Below are 14,234 nucleotides of genomic sequence, written 5' to 3'. Positions count from 1 at the left end.
TCTATTAACTGTGTGATGGCCAAGTTATAAAAGGGTCTGAGGCCCAAACTGGATTATTGTTTCCTACACAAGATTTTAAGACCACTAAAGTTCTACCAAGGGCTGTTTTTAGAGCAAATGTTTTGAAAAATGCTGTAAACATTTTTTTGAGACAGCATCTTGCTATGTAGCCCAGATGTCTCCAACCTCCGCTCAGCAATCCTACTTGCTCAGCCTTCAAAAACTGCCATAAACTTTCCAAACATCTGTCATCATAGTATCGTTTATCAATAAAATCTATAAAGTTCCAAAACTACCTAAAAGCTTAAAATATGCATTAAAACATTTTTGCTATTACTTGCTTTTAGTTGAACAAGTATTTAATTATTATAAAGCATAAAACACAATTTTACCCAATAAAACGATTGATAAGATTCCTATTTTAAAGTTTAAACCATTTATTTACTCATCTAAATACTAAAGACGAAATAGTTCAAGTGACTTTTCAGAGTCACTGGCAGGTCTGTAGGGACAGTAACAGATGATCTAATACACATGGTGACAACCCACCAACTCCCACTATCCAGGGTGCTGTTTCCAAACTGCTGCCCTGTTTATCAACAACCCTGTCACAGAAGCATAACTAGCACTAACTACTTTTCAGTTAGATACAAGAATGGATGAAGTTAAAATACTTGTCCAGGACAAATAACTATGAAACAGCAGAGACCAAGGTCATGACTAGTGATGAACAGTTTCAAGTAACACACACACATAACACACACACACACACACACACACACACAATATCACTAACCACATAGTTCTTAGCTTCATATTTGAACCAAAAATTACATCAAAACTATTATATTGGCCATCCTGTGGTCTTACTAAAATTTTAACAGTTTAAAAAATTACAATCAGGATAATTTTAAGCGTGGTATAAAGGAATTGTTGTTTGGTTAGAAATTCCTAAAATCACCACCAGTTTCCACACTAAAGGTGGGTCAATTTTCTTCACATTTACAAATCCAGATGCCTATAATAAAATGAATACAGTGACTTCTAATAAAATATATGAAACCTGATTAGGTCAAATTTCCTTTCTTCCTAAAATAAGCAGAAAATATCTATAGGCGTTTACAAGGTAATATCTATAAACAGACATGTTTATATGTTCTGACATAAGCACACCTCAAAATATTAAAGAATTCAGAGATTTTTTGTGGAGGAGGGTTAAATTTCTGATGAGAACTGTACATTCTACCTGTGGCCACCAGCCAGATTCCAGTTCACCTGCTTCAAGGGTAGGTGCTATTCATGAAAACAAGCCACACAAGTGCATGCTGACAAAGTGGGAGAAAGACACCACTCTCAGTAAATGCTGTGGTCAGGAGGAGAGCTGGGCTACTGGGTCTCTGAGGTAGAAACACATCCAGAAAGCACAGATTATGCTGGCTCCATTGTTAGAATCTGAATTGGATTTTATCTCCTTAAGCTACAAGTAGTTCCATTGTTCTCTACCCATTCTATCTATCCAGCCTTTATTTTATAAACAGGGTCTCACAGTGTAGCCAGACTGGAACTCACTATGTAGACCAGGCTGACCTTGAACTTACAGAGATCTAGCTCCCTCTGCCTACCAGGTACTGGGATTAAAAGTGTGCCTAAAGGCTTCAACAAAGCATGGTATGGCAAACTTTTAAGGTGCAGAGGCTGGGCTATGCTGCCCATCAAGGACTACTGACAACAAAGTCCAGGCCTGACTCTCGCAGCTGCCAACCTGGCAGTCAGATGGTAAAAGGAATGCCGGGTAGTAGGTTGAGATCTACAGGAAAACACCAAATGGTCCAAGGTGTCCTGGAGGATACAGAATGGAGTGCCATTCTATCTCTCAAATGATTTAATTATTAGAATGCAACCTTCTTAAATATGCAAATAAAAATCTTGTTTAGAAATAAACTGCTAAAATTCCTTAGAAATGATAATCATGATTATCATTTCCTGTAATTGTGATTACAAACAATGCTATTCCCTATTAATTTTTTTTAGGAGATGACTGCTGAAATACTTGAGAGTCAATGTGTTATGGTGTCTGCAACTTAATTATCAATAGTCCACAATCGTGTACATAAGGAACAAACAGAAAACATCAGACCTATGAAGTGAATATGCAGGTGATCGCTATAATATTTATTCCAATGTTCTATGTATAAATTTTTCAAAATAAAAAAATAAATAAATGGGGGAAAAGGTAAGGAAGGTTTAGCGCACTTGCTAAATCATGCAGCTACCAATATTCATATAAACTTTGTGTGGTTTTAACTTGGTGGCTGGATTACATAAGCAAATACTACCAAGTTTTTAACACTGAATTTTAGAAATTGTCAAATTCAAGTCAAGGACTCATTTTTTTTCCAAAGTCAAGAAATATATTTGCAGTTGCTGTCTTGAGTAAATTCTCATGAGCAAAGAATTCAAATAAAAAAAAGGGTGTAGGTTAGTCTGCTGGCCTTTGGCAACTGATAATTTGTAAATTATTACAATCATTCTAAATATTCTTATAAACAGAATTTAGAATAATTGATAGTTATCACAGCCTGGTGGTGGTGCCACATGCCTTTAACCCCAGCACTCAGGAGGCATAGGCATATAGAAAGAACTCCATGAATTTGAGGCCTGCTTGGTCTGCACAGTGAGTTCCAGGGCAGCCAGGACTGTCTCAGAAAAATAAAAATAAAAAAAAGTTAGCACAGCAACTGATCAAAGAGAAGCTCCTATACCCAAACATCAAACCCTGCACCAATTAGGTTATTTCCACTGCTTTCAAAACTAACTGGGGAGGATGAGCTGAAAACAGACTCAATCCTCTTTCAAGGATAGAGACTATAAACTCTAAGAACAGTTAAGAGTTCAAAGTCACACCAAATCATCCAGTAAGCAACACTGAAACTATAGGGCAGGCAGGCAAGGAGCCCTGGCACTACATTGACCCCTGCTGGTAGGTGTCAGAAGTAACCTAAGAGGGGATATTTCAACAAACTAATGGGCTATTAAGAAATCCAAGAAATTTTTAAAATATGCAAACAAAAATTGAGTACTAAAGTTAAGAAAATAACTAAGTACACTTACTAGGATTTCTTGTACATCTGACTTGCACCACCTATCTAGGCCATACAGTCAGTAAATAGCACCAAAAAGTATAAAAATAACTTCTGAGCACTAATTTAAAACCATCTATCATTTTGTCTTGATGAATAAATAAATAAAAACACTGAACTCAAAACATGAGTATAGATTTGACTAAGCCAAATTTCTAGTAATTTCCTTCCTTTAAGAATATTACAACTAGGAATTCACTTGAACCTTAACCCGAAAAGTAAAATTTAGTATTACTCTCTGTGCTAACTTAACAGATATCTCACTCTATTTTATAAATTTAAAAAGAATTATTTAAGAAATACCTCAAAAGATTCATGGAAAATATTTTTCTTACACTAAACTACTCCCCTTGCTAGAGAAAACCATACACTTGAGATCAGGCACATGAGTAGAGATGTCTCTGACCTGACTAGCTTTTACCAAAGTTCACTATTAATATACCTTTTAATTCCCCCTAAGACAGCTACTACTTTAAGTTCTTAAAGATAAATTAAAAGGGTATCTCACTGAATGGCCCTCTATCTGAGCTGCCACAGCTAGTGAGTTAGCTTTGAACTGAAATGGTTTGTTTCTTCAAAGGGTAAGCCAAACATCTTGTTCAAATTCTTGAGCCTATCAAGATATCCAGGGGATGGCCACCCTCTCAGATGAGAAAAGGAAGGCGAAATGGGGAAAGGGCCTCTGAGGGTAGGAATGGTTGTAGGGGACAGCATTTGGGATGTTAATTAATTCATTCATTTAAAAAGCAAAAAAAAAAAAAAAAGTCTACATGTTTATTAGAAACAAATGCTCCAATATTCAGCCTATGGGCAATGCTATGCAAAATTAAACTCAGTGAAGTTAAGATATGTTGTGTCATTAATTACCAAAAAACTGAGAACTTCTCTACTGATTTTACACATTACTTATTTTATTATGTGGTATAACATTAAGATCACAGTGCTCCTATACAAAGCCAATGATAAATTAATGAAAAGTTCAAAGGTAGATGAAAGATATGTGTTGAATTAAAGTTTCTAGAAATGCAAACTTTAAATATAGATAGATAGGTTCCTCCTCTAACATGTCAGAGTTAATATAGGTGAAATCATATATTTAAAGCTATTGGTAGTACTCACTGGTCATCCTGGAAATGACATGCATATATAACTAGGGATCTAGTAGTATAAACCAGATATTTCTTCTTAAAGACAAATATTTCCGATTTTTAAGCATGAAATATGTATTATTTGGTAAATATAATTTCCCTCTGCTTGTAAGAGCCATAAAAACAGACAAGTATCCTAATCATAACTTTAGTTTTATTTTCAGTTTAATAAAGGAGCAATACCTACTTCTAAGTAACCTCTGGCAAAGAGCATGCTATACAATGAAAGACCTTCATTTCAGTGGACCACAACTGTAAAAAACAAGTAGCTAAATCACTGACCAAAGTTATTCTCTTTAGAAAGGAAAAAAATGGCACATATAAAATATTAGCTCATAATGACAATTGTATTTTATAAGTAGCAAGTACACCCAAAAGTTACTGCTGAATATATAAAATATACTTTTTTTATAAAGTACATGTCAAAACTAATTTTTTCAGCTCTTTTGAACTCCTGCAGAATTTACAGAACTCACAAACTATTTCTTCCCTGATGTGATCTACATTAACATAAGGAAATATCTGTTAATTTAAAATTACTTAAAATGATGAAAACAAAGGTGAGAGAAGCAGAGAAGAGCACCCCTTGTGACTGGTAAAGGAGAGGCTGTCACCTAAATACCTACCTCTGACTCTAGGGGCCAGTTTTCAAGGAATGCACTCATTTATACTAGTCAGTTTCCTTCTAATGGCAAGAGATCAGCCTCTTTCAACACAGAAGATAGAATCATAAGTTCTTTTTTTAAAACACTTCTTTATTTTGTATGAGTACACTGTTGCTCTCTTCAGACACTAGAGGAGGACATCAGATCCCCTTACTGATGGTTGTGAGTTGCCATGTGGTTGCTGGGAATTGAACTCTTCTACCACACAGTTTGAAATTTTGAAAGCAGCTTAAGTGAAAATATTGTTCAATCAAGAACTGGGCACAACCATAAAACATATACTATTTTAGTCAATCTAAAGTTCCCATGCATGCTATCAACTGAAACGCCAAATCTCAAACTACGCAATTGTGCCGAGCTATGATGATTTAAGCCTTTCTATCTGAAAATACTGTTAGAAAAGGAGAACAAAATATAGCACCTACTATTGGCATGAGGTTTCTATTTAGTAAGCCAGTAAGGGCAATTATCTCTTAAACCATTAAAAACTTGTTTGTACATCCCCAAATGATGTCTGTACATTTGCATTATAAGGCATGAAATGTGTGGGTCCCTAAAAAATGTGATACCAATAAATGGCATTCTTATCCATTTGAGGAACAATGCTTGAGAATAAACTATTATCTACCCAGATTTTTTTTTTAAAAAAGATTTATTTATTTATTAGATGTAAGTACAACTGTAGCTGTCTTCAAACACCCCAGAAGAGGGAGTCAGATCCCATTACAGATGGTTGTGAGCCACCATGTGGTTGCTGGGACTTGAACTCAGGGCCTTCGGAAGAGCAGTCGGTGCTCTTAACCACTGAGTCATCCCTCCGGCCCAAATAGAGGGTTTTTTTTTTTTGTTTTTTTTTTTTTCCAGACACTCTAGAAGAAGGCATCAGATTTTGTTACAGATGGTTGTGAGCCACCATATGGTTGCTGGAATTTGAACTCAGGACCTTTGGAAGAGCAGTCGGCGCTCTTAACCACTGAGCCATCTCGCCAGCCCTCTACACAGATTTTTAAATTGGTTTCAAATAAGACAATCTTCCTAGTCTATACAGTTTGTCTGCAAAAGCTATTTATTACTAAGTACACAAACTACTCCAAACTTCAGTCCAGCCAGGTACTTTCTGGCTGGTCTGCTCTGCAACCACATGGTGGCACTATGAATCATTACTCCTTCTACTCCAAATGTTCCAGTGAATAGCACTACAGTCAGTCATCAGTTAGTATTTAAAGATCCTTAAAAGGAGTTAAGGGGCAAGTTTTGTTGTTCTATACAAGGAGGAGGAGGGGTCTCATCAATAGCACAAGCAGCTCTTCTCTGTCACCTTCTAATATGAGCACATCGAACTACAATAAAAATTGTACCAGATTATATGAACTAGTCTTATTTAAACTGAATGGCTCTATAATAATATTATGAACAGGATTTTTATAGATTTACATATCACTTCTCAATGATGAAAGCAAAAGCATTTTCAAGTGAGTATGTACAAGGTGGGAAAATAGATGGCCATTCAGGAAAGCATAAAATATTTATACCTGAATTCTAAAGACCAATTAAAAATACTTGTTGATGACCTGAAGAGAGACTAGAAATTGCATTAGCTAACGCAGCTGAACATGACCCTCCTGAAATCTTTTATCAAGAAAATATATAGATCGATCTAAAATACTTTTTCATTTATTATTATTATTTTTTAATCTGAGTTGAACTGACAGAAGAGGCAATGAGGAAAGGTACCCTGTTTTGAGCTGCTAAATCTTTTGGGGATGGGCGGGGGGGGGGGGGGAAGCATGTCCAAAGGAATTCTGGTCTGCCACCTTTTAACATAAGCTGAACATGCCCAAATGTTCTCATCTACCATTTTAACCTTTCCAATAAGTGCTTCATCCTTCAAGCTAAGTATGTCCCTAAATCTATCCATTTTCCCTTCTTGAACTATGACCTTAAACTACGCATGCAAATGTACCCACCTCTAAAGTGTGATTTCATATACATAAGTATAGGTGCTAACATAAAATTTGAAATGCTTTCTTTGTTGAAGGAGCCACCACTTTGGAAAGAACCTCTTTGTTCACTCTACCTGATGCAGGTAACAAAACTTTCTACTCTTTTAAATATAAATGAAAGAAAGAAAGAATGAATGAATGGCCAACTTAAAATAAATAAAAAACTACTTTGACATTCATGTTTCTTTTGCTAAAAAAAACCACAGGCAATACTGATTAACTAGAAATACCATGGTCAAAACATGACCTACAGACAACAGGGACTATGCCATTAATACAGCCTGGGGCTATATTCTGAGAGCTGGTTTTTAAAAAATAATAGATGGATGGATGGATAGATAGATAGAATTAACATATATTTAAATTTTTGTTTTATTTTTTAATTAGTGAACTTCCAATTACTTTCTTTAAATTGAAAAGCAAAACTGTCCAATCCCTGTGCACTTCACTACCTGACAGTCCAGCATGAGTATGTATAACTGGCCAGATGTTTTCTTGAGTGCTAACTAGGAAGCTGACCTACACAGGTGATATTTAAGTTTCCTTCCAGTGTAGTGGGTGTCACAGTTTTTAATCCCAGCACTCAGGTGGCTCTCTTGTGAGTTTGAAGCCAGACTAATCTACATAGCAAGTTCCAGGCTTTCCAAAGCTATTCAGTGAGAATAGCTAACAAAAAGAAAAGAAGGAAAAGAAAAAGAAAAGGAAAAAGATTCCCCTTTCATATGCCTGATGAAGAGCACTAAGGAACTCAATGTTGTAGAGAAAGCAAGAAGGGGTGAACTACATTGCCTTAACCTTCGTCTGAGGAGGGTCAAAACTATTATAAACTACTGCAGTTCAAACAATGAGTAAAGTAAGATATTTCCACACTAAAACATAGAATGAAATAAAGAGGTTACCTGGCATGATTTAGTCCTTTTTAAAAAAAGGAAAAAGGAAAAATGATAATATATCTCTTTATAGAAAGGCAGGAGGTGGTTTTGTGTTTGTTTTTGTTCTTCCCTTTTCTTTTTTAAAGATTACAAACAGGGGGCTGGAGAAATGTCTTAGTAGTTAAGAGCACTGGCTGCTCTTCCAGAGGACCCAGGTTCAATCCCCAGCACCCACATGGCAGCTCACAACTGTCTGTAACTTCAGTTCCAGTGGATCTGACACCAATGCACATGAAATAAAATTATTTTTTAAAGAAAGGAGTCTTGAAAAAAGTAAGTAAGAAAAATTACTTAAACTATAAAACCAAGTAGCACCTACCAGCACACTCTGTATATTAAAAACACTTATCTACATTTTAAACTGCTAAATTTGGTGGTTAGTGATGCTCAGTCATTAACTCTAGTCTCTCCTTTCCTTTCCTTCGTTCCTTTTTTTTTTTTTTTGGGGGGGGGGGTGCCTCGGTCTGTCGAGACAGGGTCTATTTACACAACCCTGGCTGTCCTGGGACTCACTGTGTAGACCAGGCTATGAGCTCAGAGATCTGCCTGCTTCTGCTTTCCAAGCCCTGGGATGAAAGGTGTGCACCACCACACGTGACTACTTCTAATTTCAATAAATGCTTTATTTAAGATAAGTTAAATATTTCAATTCATCACAAAATGTGTTATTCCAAAATAATTTAAAATATAGCATTCGACACAAAGCAGAATCATTTAAAGCCAGGAATCAAAGCACATCTTACCTTGGGCCCAAATCACCCAGGCCTCTTCAGACAAGAGACAGGGGTGAGAGCAAATAACTACTGAATGAAACAAGTGTACTTAGGGGTCATTCTCTATGTAAAATGTGGTAAAACAATTACAACTATAACACAACTAAATATACACAAGAGTCCTTGAAGCATCACAATTATAGCAGAATGTTTAAAATATAATTGATATATATCTTCTACTTTGTTTTTACCTGCTTTGCAATTTCTCTTAAACAGGCTACACCTTGTTCAAAATTAGGGAAAGCCACTGAGCCGTACTTCTGGTATTCAGGGATTGGTCTGATCTTTATTGTAGCTTCTGTTATTACACCAAGAGTTCCTGGAAAAGAAGGGAAATAATACATTTATCACATGGCAATTTTCTAAAACCATATTTAAATCTATTTCATCGACTGATTCTATTATCCATGTTAAATTTATTTGATCTCTTCTATATGGGGAATAATGGCTAATCAAGTCTTCTAAAATGAATAATTAAGCAAATTTTATAATTTCAAAAATGACTTTAGACTTTTTTAATGTATAAGTATTTTAAAATATTCTAAGCCCTTATAAATATGCAGGAGATCACTCAAACATAAAATAAAAATAAATCTTTAAATAAAAATATAGAAAAAAAATTCTAAGTTTTCATAAAGAAAGTTACTCTTAAATGGTTTTTTTGTTTTTTGGGGGTTTTTTTTTGTTTTTTTTTTTTGGTTTTTCCAAGACAGGGTTTCTCTGTGTAGCCCTGGCTGTCCTGGAACTCACTCTGTAGACCAGGCTGGCCTCGAACTCAGAAATCCGCCTGTCTCTGCCTCCCAAGTGCTGGGATTACAGGCGTGCACCACCACTACCTGGCTCTTAAATGGTTTTTTAAGCATTATACCACATTATAAGAAAAATATAGAGAAGCAAGTTGATACATCTCACACATACTGACAAAGGTATACTCTGACGTGTCAATATTTACTATGAAAAGATTTACTGAGCCAAAAAGATGCTAATTTTCTAACTTTAAAATGACTGAAGGATTCTGAGGAACTATGACCTTGCCTTGTGTCCTCAGATTTAGTACATAGAAAGACAAATACATTACTGAGAAGCTCTTAACAAAAGTATTCAGACACAAAATAATTCTAAGTAGGAAGCATGAAAAAAAACACATATGACACATTCTTTACTGTTTGGGCCATAAAGAGATTAAACTGAAAGAAACTAACCTAAAATCAAATGCTTTGAAACCTCTGGTTTCAGATGTACAAATAGTGTACCATTAGCAAATATTTCAATGATCATTTTTAAAAAGTGTGTAAAGAGATATGTGAATGAAACGGAAGAACTTAGTTACAACAATGGAAATCAAACTCCAGGTCATGTTTGGAATCCCTAGAGTGACTTACCAAGATGTACACACAGTGTTAAAGACAAGTCCGAGTCAGTGAAGAATAAATCAGGTTATTTGTTGATATATTGATATATTCATTACAGTTATATGTTGTTTCTATCTTATTTAAAATATGAGCCTCTTATAATTTGCATGGTCACAAAAATCTCTGTAAGTCTGCCCAACTAACATTTTAATATATAAAAACAAATGTAAAATAGAATACATAACTAAGATGACTAAAGTTTTTGTTTCCGTATCTTCGGGATATAATTTCAATGATTCACCCATTTACAATTCTAGAAGCCCTCAAAACAAAATAATGGCTATTGTTATCCTATTGGTTACCTACCATAACTAGATGGTAAAACCCTACTGGTGAAGACACAATACATTTTGGGTCCAGCAAATAGAGAAATCATGCTGAACTGATCTGGAAGTTTTCTCCCTGTTGGCTACCTTTTATAGTAGTGGACCCTGAATACTACAATATGAACCAGCCAGGCAAGATGTATGCATGGACACAATCCTGGCATAACTGTTAGGGAGGCAAACAACTGTTTTCTAATTGGATCTGGGGCCTGGTCCATAGGAGTGTTCTGTAATACTGGCCAAAAGCCAGCGGCTAGGAAGGTCCTAGGCCCTGTGTATTATGTACAAGGGTGGGCAGGGACTACTATTGTTTCGCTACGGTGACACTGATAAACAACCTTGTAAATAGTTATGTTTATACCCACAGATGAGTTGGCTATCAAGATCAGAGAAGCTTCTTTTTGCCATGGGCTTCAGTCTGTGCGAAACTGGTTAAAGTGGTGAGAATAACTGTTGAGTGCTCAACTCTAAATGGGACAGCTCTACCAACACCACAAAGTTCAGGGAACATTGTGGAAGAGAAACAGGGAGAATGTAAGAGCCAGAGGCTGGAGTGCTGAAGAATACTATCATCTGGACATGGTGTGGTTGCTGCACTTGGGAACTCAGAGGCAGCTATGGATACTTCCACACAATCAAGCCAGTCAGTAATTCCAGCAGGTTGTGCAGGTGCCTTTAAGGCTCTACTGCTGAGCAGATATTGGCAGATGGCTGCTACAGGAGGAAGAGTTATTTTTCTTCAGGGATGTAGCCACTGGTGGGTTGGTTGCCCATGCTTATATAGACAGCTCACTTAATGAGTTACTAAATCGAGGAAGAGGAGGAAAAGGAGGAGGAGGAGGAGGAGGAGGAGAAAGAGGAGGAAGAGGAGGAAAAGGAGGAGGAAGAGGAGGAGGAGGAGGAGGAAGAGGGCGGTGACAAGGAAGATGTGAGGGACACGTTAGGGAGGCACAGGAAAAGTGTGAGGCTGAGGGTGGATATGCTCAAGATATATTGTATATATGTTTCAAATTATCAAAGTAGAAATAAAAGGTATTTTAAAAGAAAATGCTAAAGTTAGTAGCTTTTAGTATATTCACATGTATGTATAATCATTACGATAAACTAAATTCAGACCATTTGAATTTCCCCACAACTGTGCCAATTAAACAGACATACCCCATTTCCAGACCCACACCCTAGCCAATTATTTGTAAATATATTCTGTCTCTATGCATATTCTGGATATTTTATATAAAATGAATCTCATAGTATGTGGTCCTTTGGACTTTTTTTTATTTGCAATGGTTTCAAGGTTCACTCGAAACAGCATTTATTTATATCAAAGAACTACTATCAATAAACTATTGAAGACTCTGGAACTGGGATGTGTAGTAACTACAATTTAAAGATGCTGCACACCAGCACAGTACAACTAATCCTGGTGGCAGAAATGTGGGTGAAGTGGCCCCATAAGGGAGTGAGGTGGCATGAGCAAGGGAGAGATGCCCTTCCCCTCCCCTTTTTCTTCCCTCCCCCTTTCCTTCCCCTCCCCTCATGAAGCATGCAGGTGAGCTGGCCCAGAGGTCATGAGAGCAGGAGAGCTAACCCTGCCCCTCCCTAATTATAGCTCTGAGAGAGTGGGCCCTGCATCTTACCTTGAGCATCACAGTAGAGCTAACTCTGGTGGCAAAGGCATGGGTGAGTCAGCCCCAAGAGCTTGAGAGCATGACCCTGTCTGTTCCTTGCTGGCTGTAGCATTGTGTGAGCTAGCCAGGGGCAGTGCTGGAGAGCTTACCCTGGTGGTGCAAGTGCAGAAGAGCCGGTGGGCTGACCAATACTCAGGCTCAGACACTACCAAGGCCCAGATCCAGGGCTTTGAGTTGTCCCACCCAAACATCTACCCCATCTATGAATTACTGGAGCAGGTAACAGGCCAGTCCTGAAGATCCAAAGCTGCGGGATCTCTATGACAATGGAAAACAATAGGGTATCCAAGAGGAGTCCTGGTGAGGATCCAGTATTGATAGAATAACAGAAGCCAGAGGCCTCAAAACTTACCAGTGACTGGTTGCAATGAATATTTGCAAGTAAAGATGTGTGGACAAAAGGGTATATTGTGGGATATATATGATGACACATTATAGCTTCCATGAAACTTTTTTCCTTCTTTTAGTCTATCTTCTTTATTTTCTTTAGGTAGGGGAGATTGCAAGGGCAGATGGAAGATACAAAGGGGACAGAGAGATGGGATTGCATGATGTGAAATTCACAAAGAATCAATAAGAAGTTAAAAAAAAAAAAAACTGCCCAACATGTGATCTGGCAGAAAATGGAATATCAAACTTGAAGACTGACTGACAGAGATTGTGACACATTGTGCTTTAAAAAGAATAGAGAGAAAAACAAAGAAAAAACTAACAAAGTCTCTGAAAAACATCAAAACCCTTTAATTACAATACTAGATAAATAATGAAAGTACTGTAAGAGCAGAGACAAAACATGGAGCAGAACAATTATTTTAAAAAATAGCTGAAATTTTCCTCAAACAGTACCCAATACATCAAATAAGTTCAAGAAATATCAAGCAGAGTCAACACAAAAATATCCATAGACAGATGATGATATAAATGCTCAAAGTCAAAGACAAGAAAAAAGTCTTGAAAGCAACACGGAAAATGATCAACAAGAAAATATTATAAAATGTACAGCTGACTTGAAGCCAGAAAATAGTGGACTAGCATATCCAGAGAGCAAAGGAAGAATCCTGTCAATCACAAATTATGTATTCCACATTCAAACTATGAAGACAAACAAAAGCTGAGACTTTGTTCAGACCAGGTTCTGAATAAATTCTAAAAGTTCTTCAAGTTGGAAGATGATGATCTCAAACAGAAGAAACTCAATAAACAAATCAACAAATAAAAGAGATAAAAATCACAACAGGTAGCACCAGTTATATAATACGAGGGGGGAAAACCTACAAGGCTCATGTACTATGAGATTCCTTTTATTAAAGGCCAGAATATGAAAATCAATGTAGGCAGAAAATGACTAATTGTTTGGTAGAACACAGTTGGGATTACAAAGGCAAAGTTACATTTTTACAATTATAAAAGACAATACAGATATTTACTTCTTATGCATCAGTGGTTCTCAACCTTCTTTTAATTAAGATCCTCATGTTGTGATGACCCCCCCAACCATAAAATTATTTTGCTGCTATTTCACAACTGTAATTTTGCTTCTTTTATGAATTGTATATTTATCAGATGTAAATATCTGATATTCAGGATATCAGAAATGCAATCCCTGTGAAAAGATTGTTAAACCCCCCAAAAGGGTCACAACCCATAGGCTGAGACCCACTGTTATACACCATTGAAAACAATACTATAAAACAATACCATATAATATACTCAACACTTGAACTTCAGCATCACTGAGCTGAGTAGAAACAATGGTCTGTGCAGGCCAATGACTTGAATCATAGGAACAGACCAGCAGAACCAGAATGGATGAATAACAAAAGCTCTAGGTATATTCTTGCTCTCCTTCCTTCCAGCAGACTCATTCTAAGTCATACAATTACATAAAGTAATAGCTATACTGCTGGGTAGGTTATACAGGTGATATATATAACCATATAACATAATAGAAAGTTTAAAGGACAGAGCTAGAAGTACTACCTCTGTGTTTTATGACTGCTTAAATAAGGTATAGACTTAAAGCCATATAGCAACCACTAAAAAGAAATGAAAAAAAATAAAAGTCATAAGAGAAAAAAGTATGGAGGCAGAGGCAGGCGGATTTCTGAGTTCGAGGCCAGCCTGGTCTACAAAGTGAGTTCCAGGAC

General features: G+C 36.6%; 1 protein-coding gene across 1 annotated transcript in view; it reads right to left on the bottom strand.

Annotated features, from left to right (window-relative positions):
- The window catches only part of Agps (alkylglycerone phosphate synthase), a 101,828-nt gene that overhangs the window by 45,116 nt on the left and 42,478 nt on the right, over positions 1-14,234 (bottom strand). Inside the window, exon 11 of the mRNA XM_021192479.1 lies at positions 8,853-8,980. Coding sequence (XP_021048138.1) covers positions 8,853-8,980 — 128 coding nt within the window. The remainder of the gene's footprint in view (positions 1-8,852; positions 8,981-14,234) is intronic.

The sequence above is a fragment of the Mus pahari genome, chromosome 3 (genome assembly GCF_900095145.1).
Source record: "Mus pahari chromosome 3, PAHARI_EIJ_v1.1, whole genome shotgun sequence".
Lineage (NCBI taxonomy): Eukaryota > Metazoa > Chordata > Mammalia > Rodentia > Muridae > Mus > Mus pahari.
Note: the sequence above shows the minus strand (reverse complement) of the source record. Positions and strands in the feature narration are given on the sequence as shown.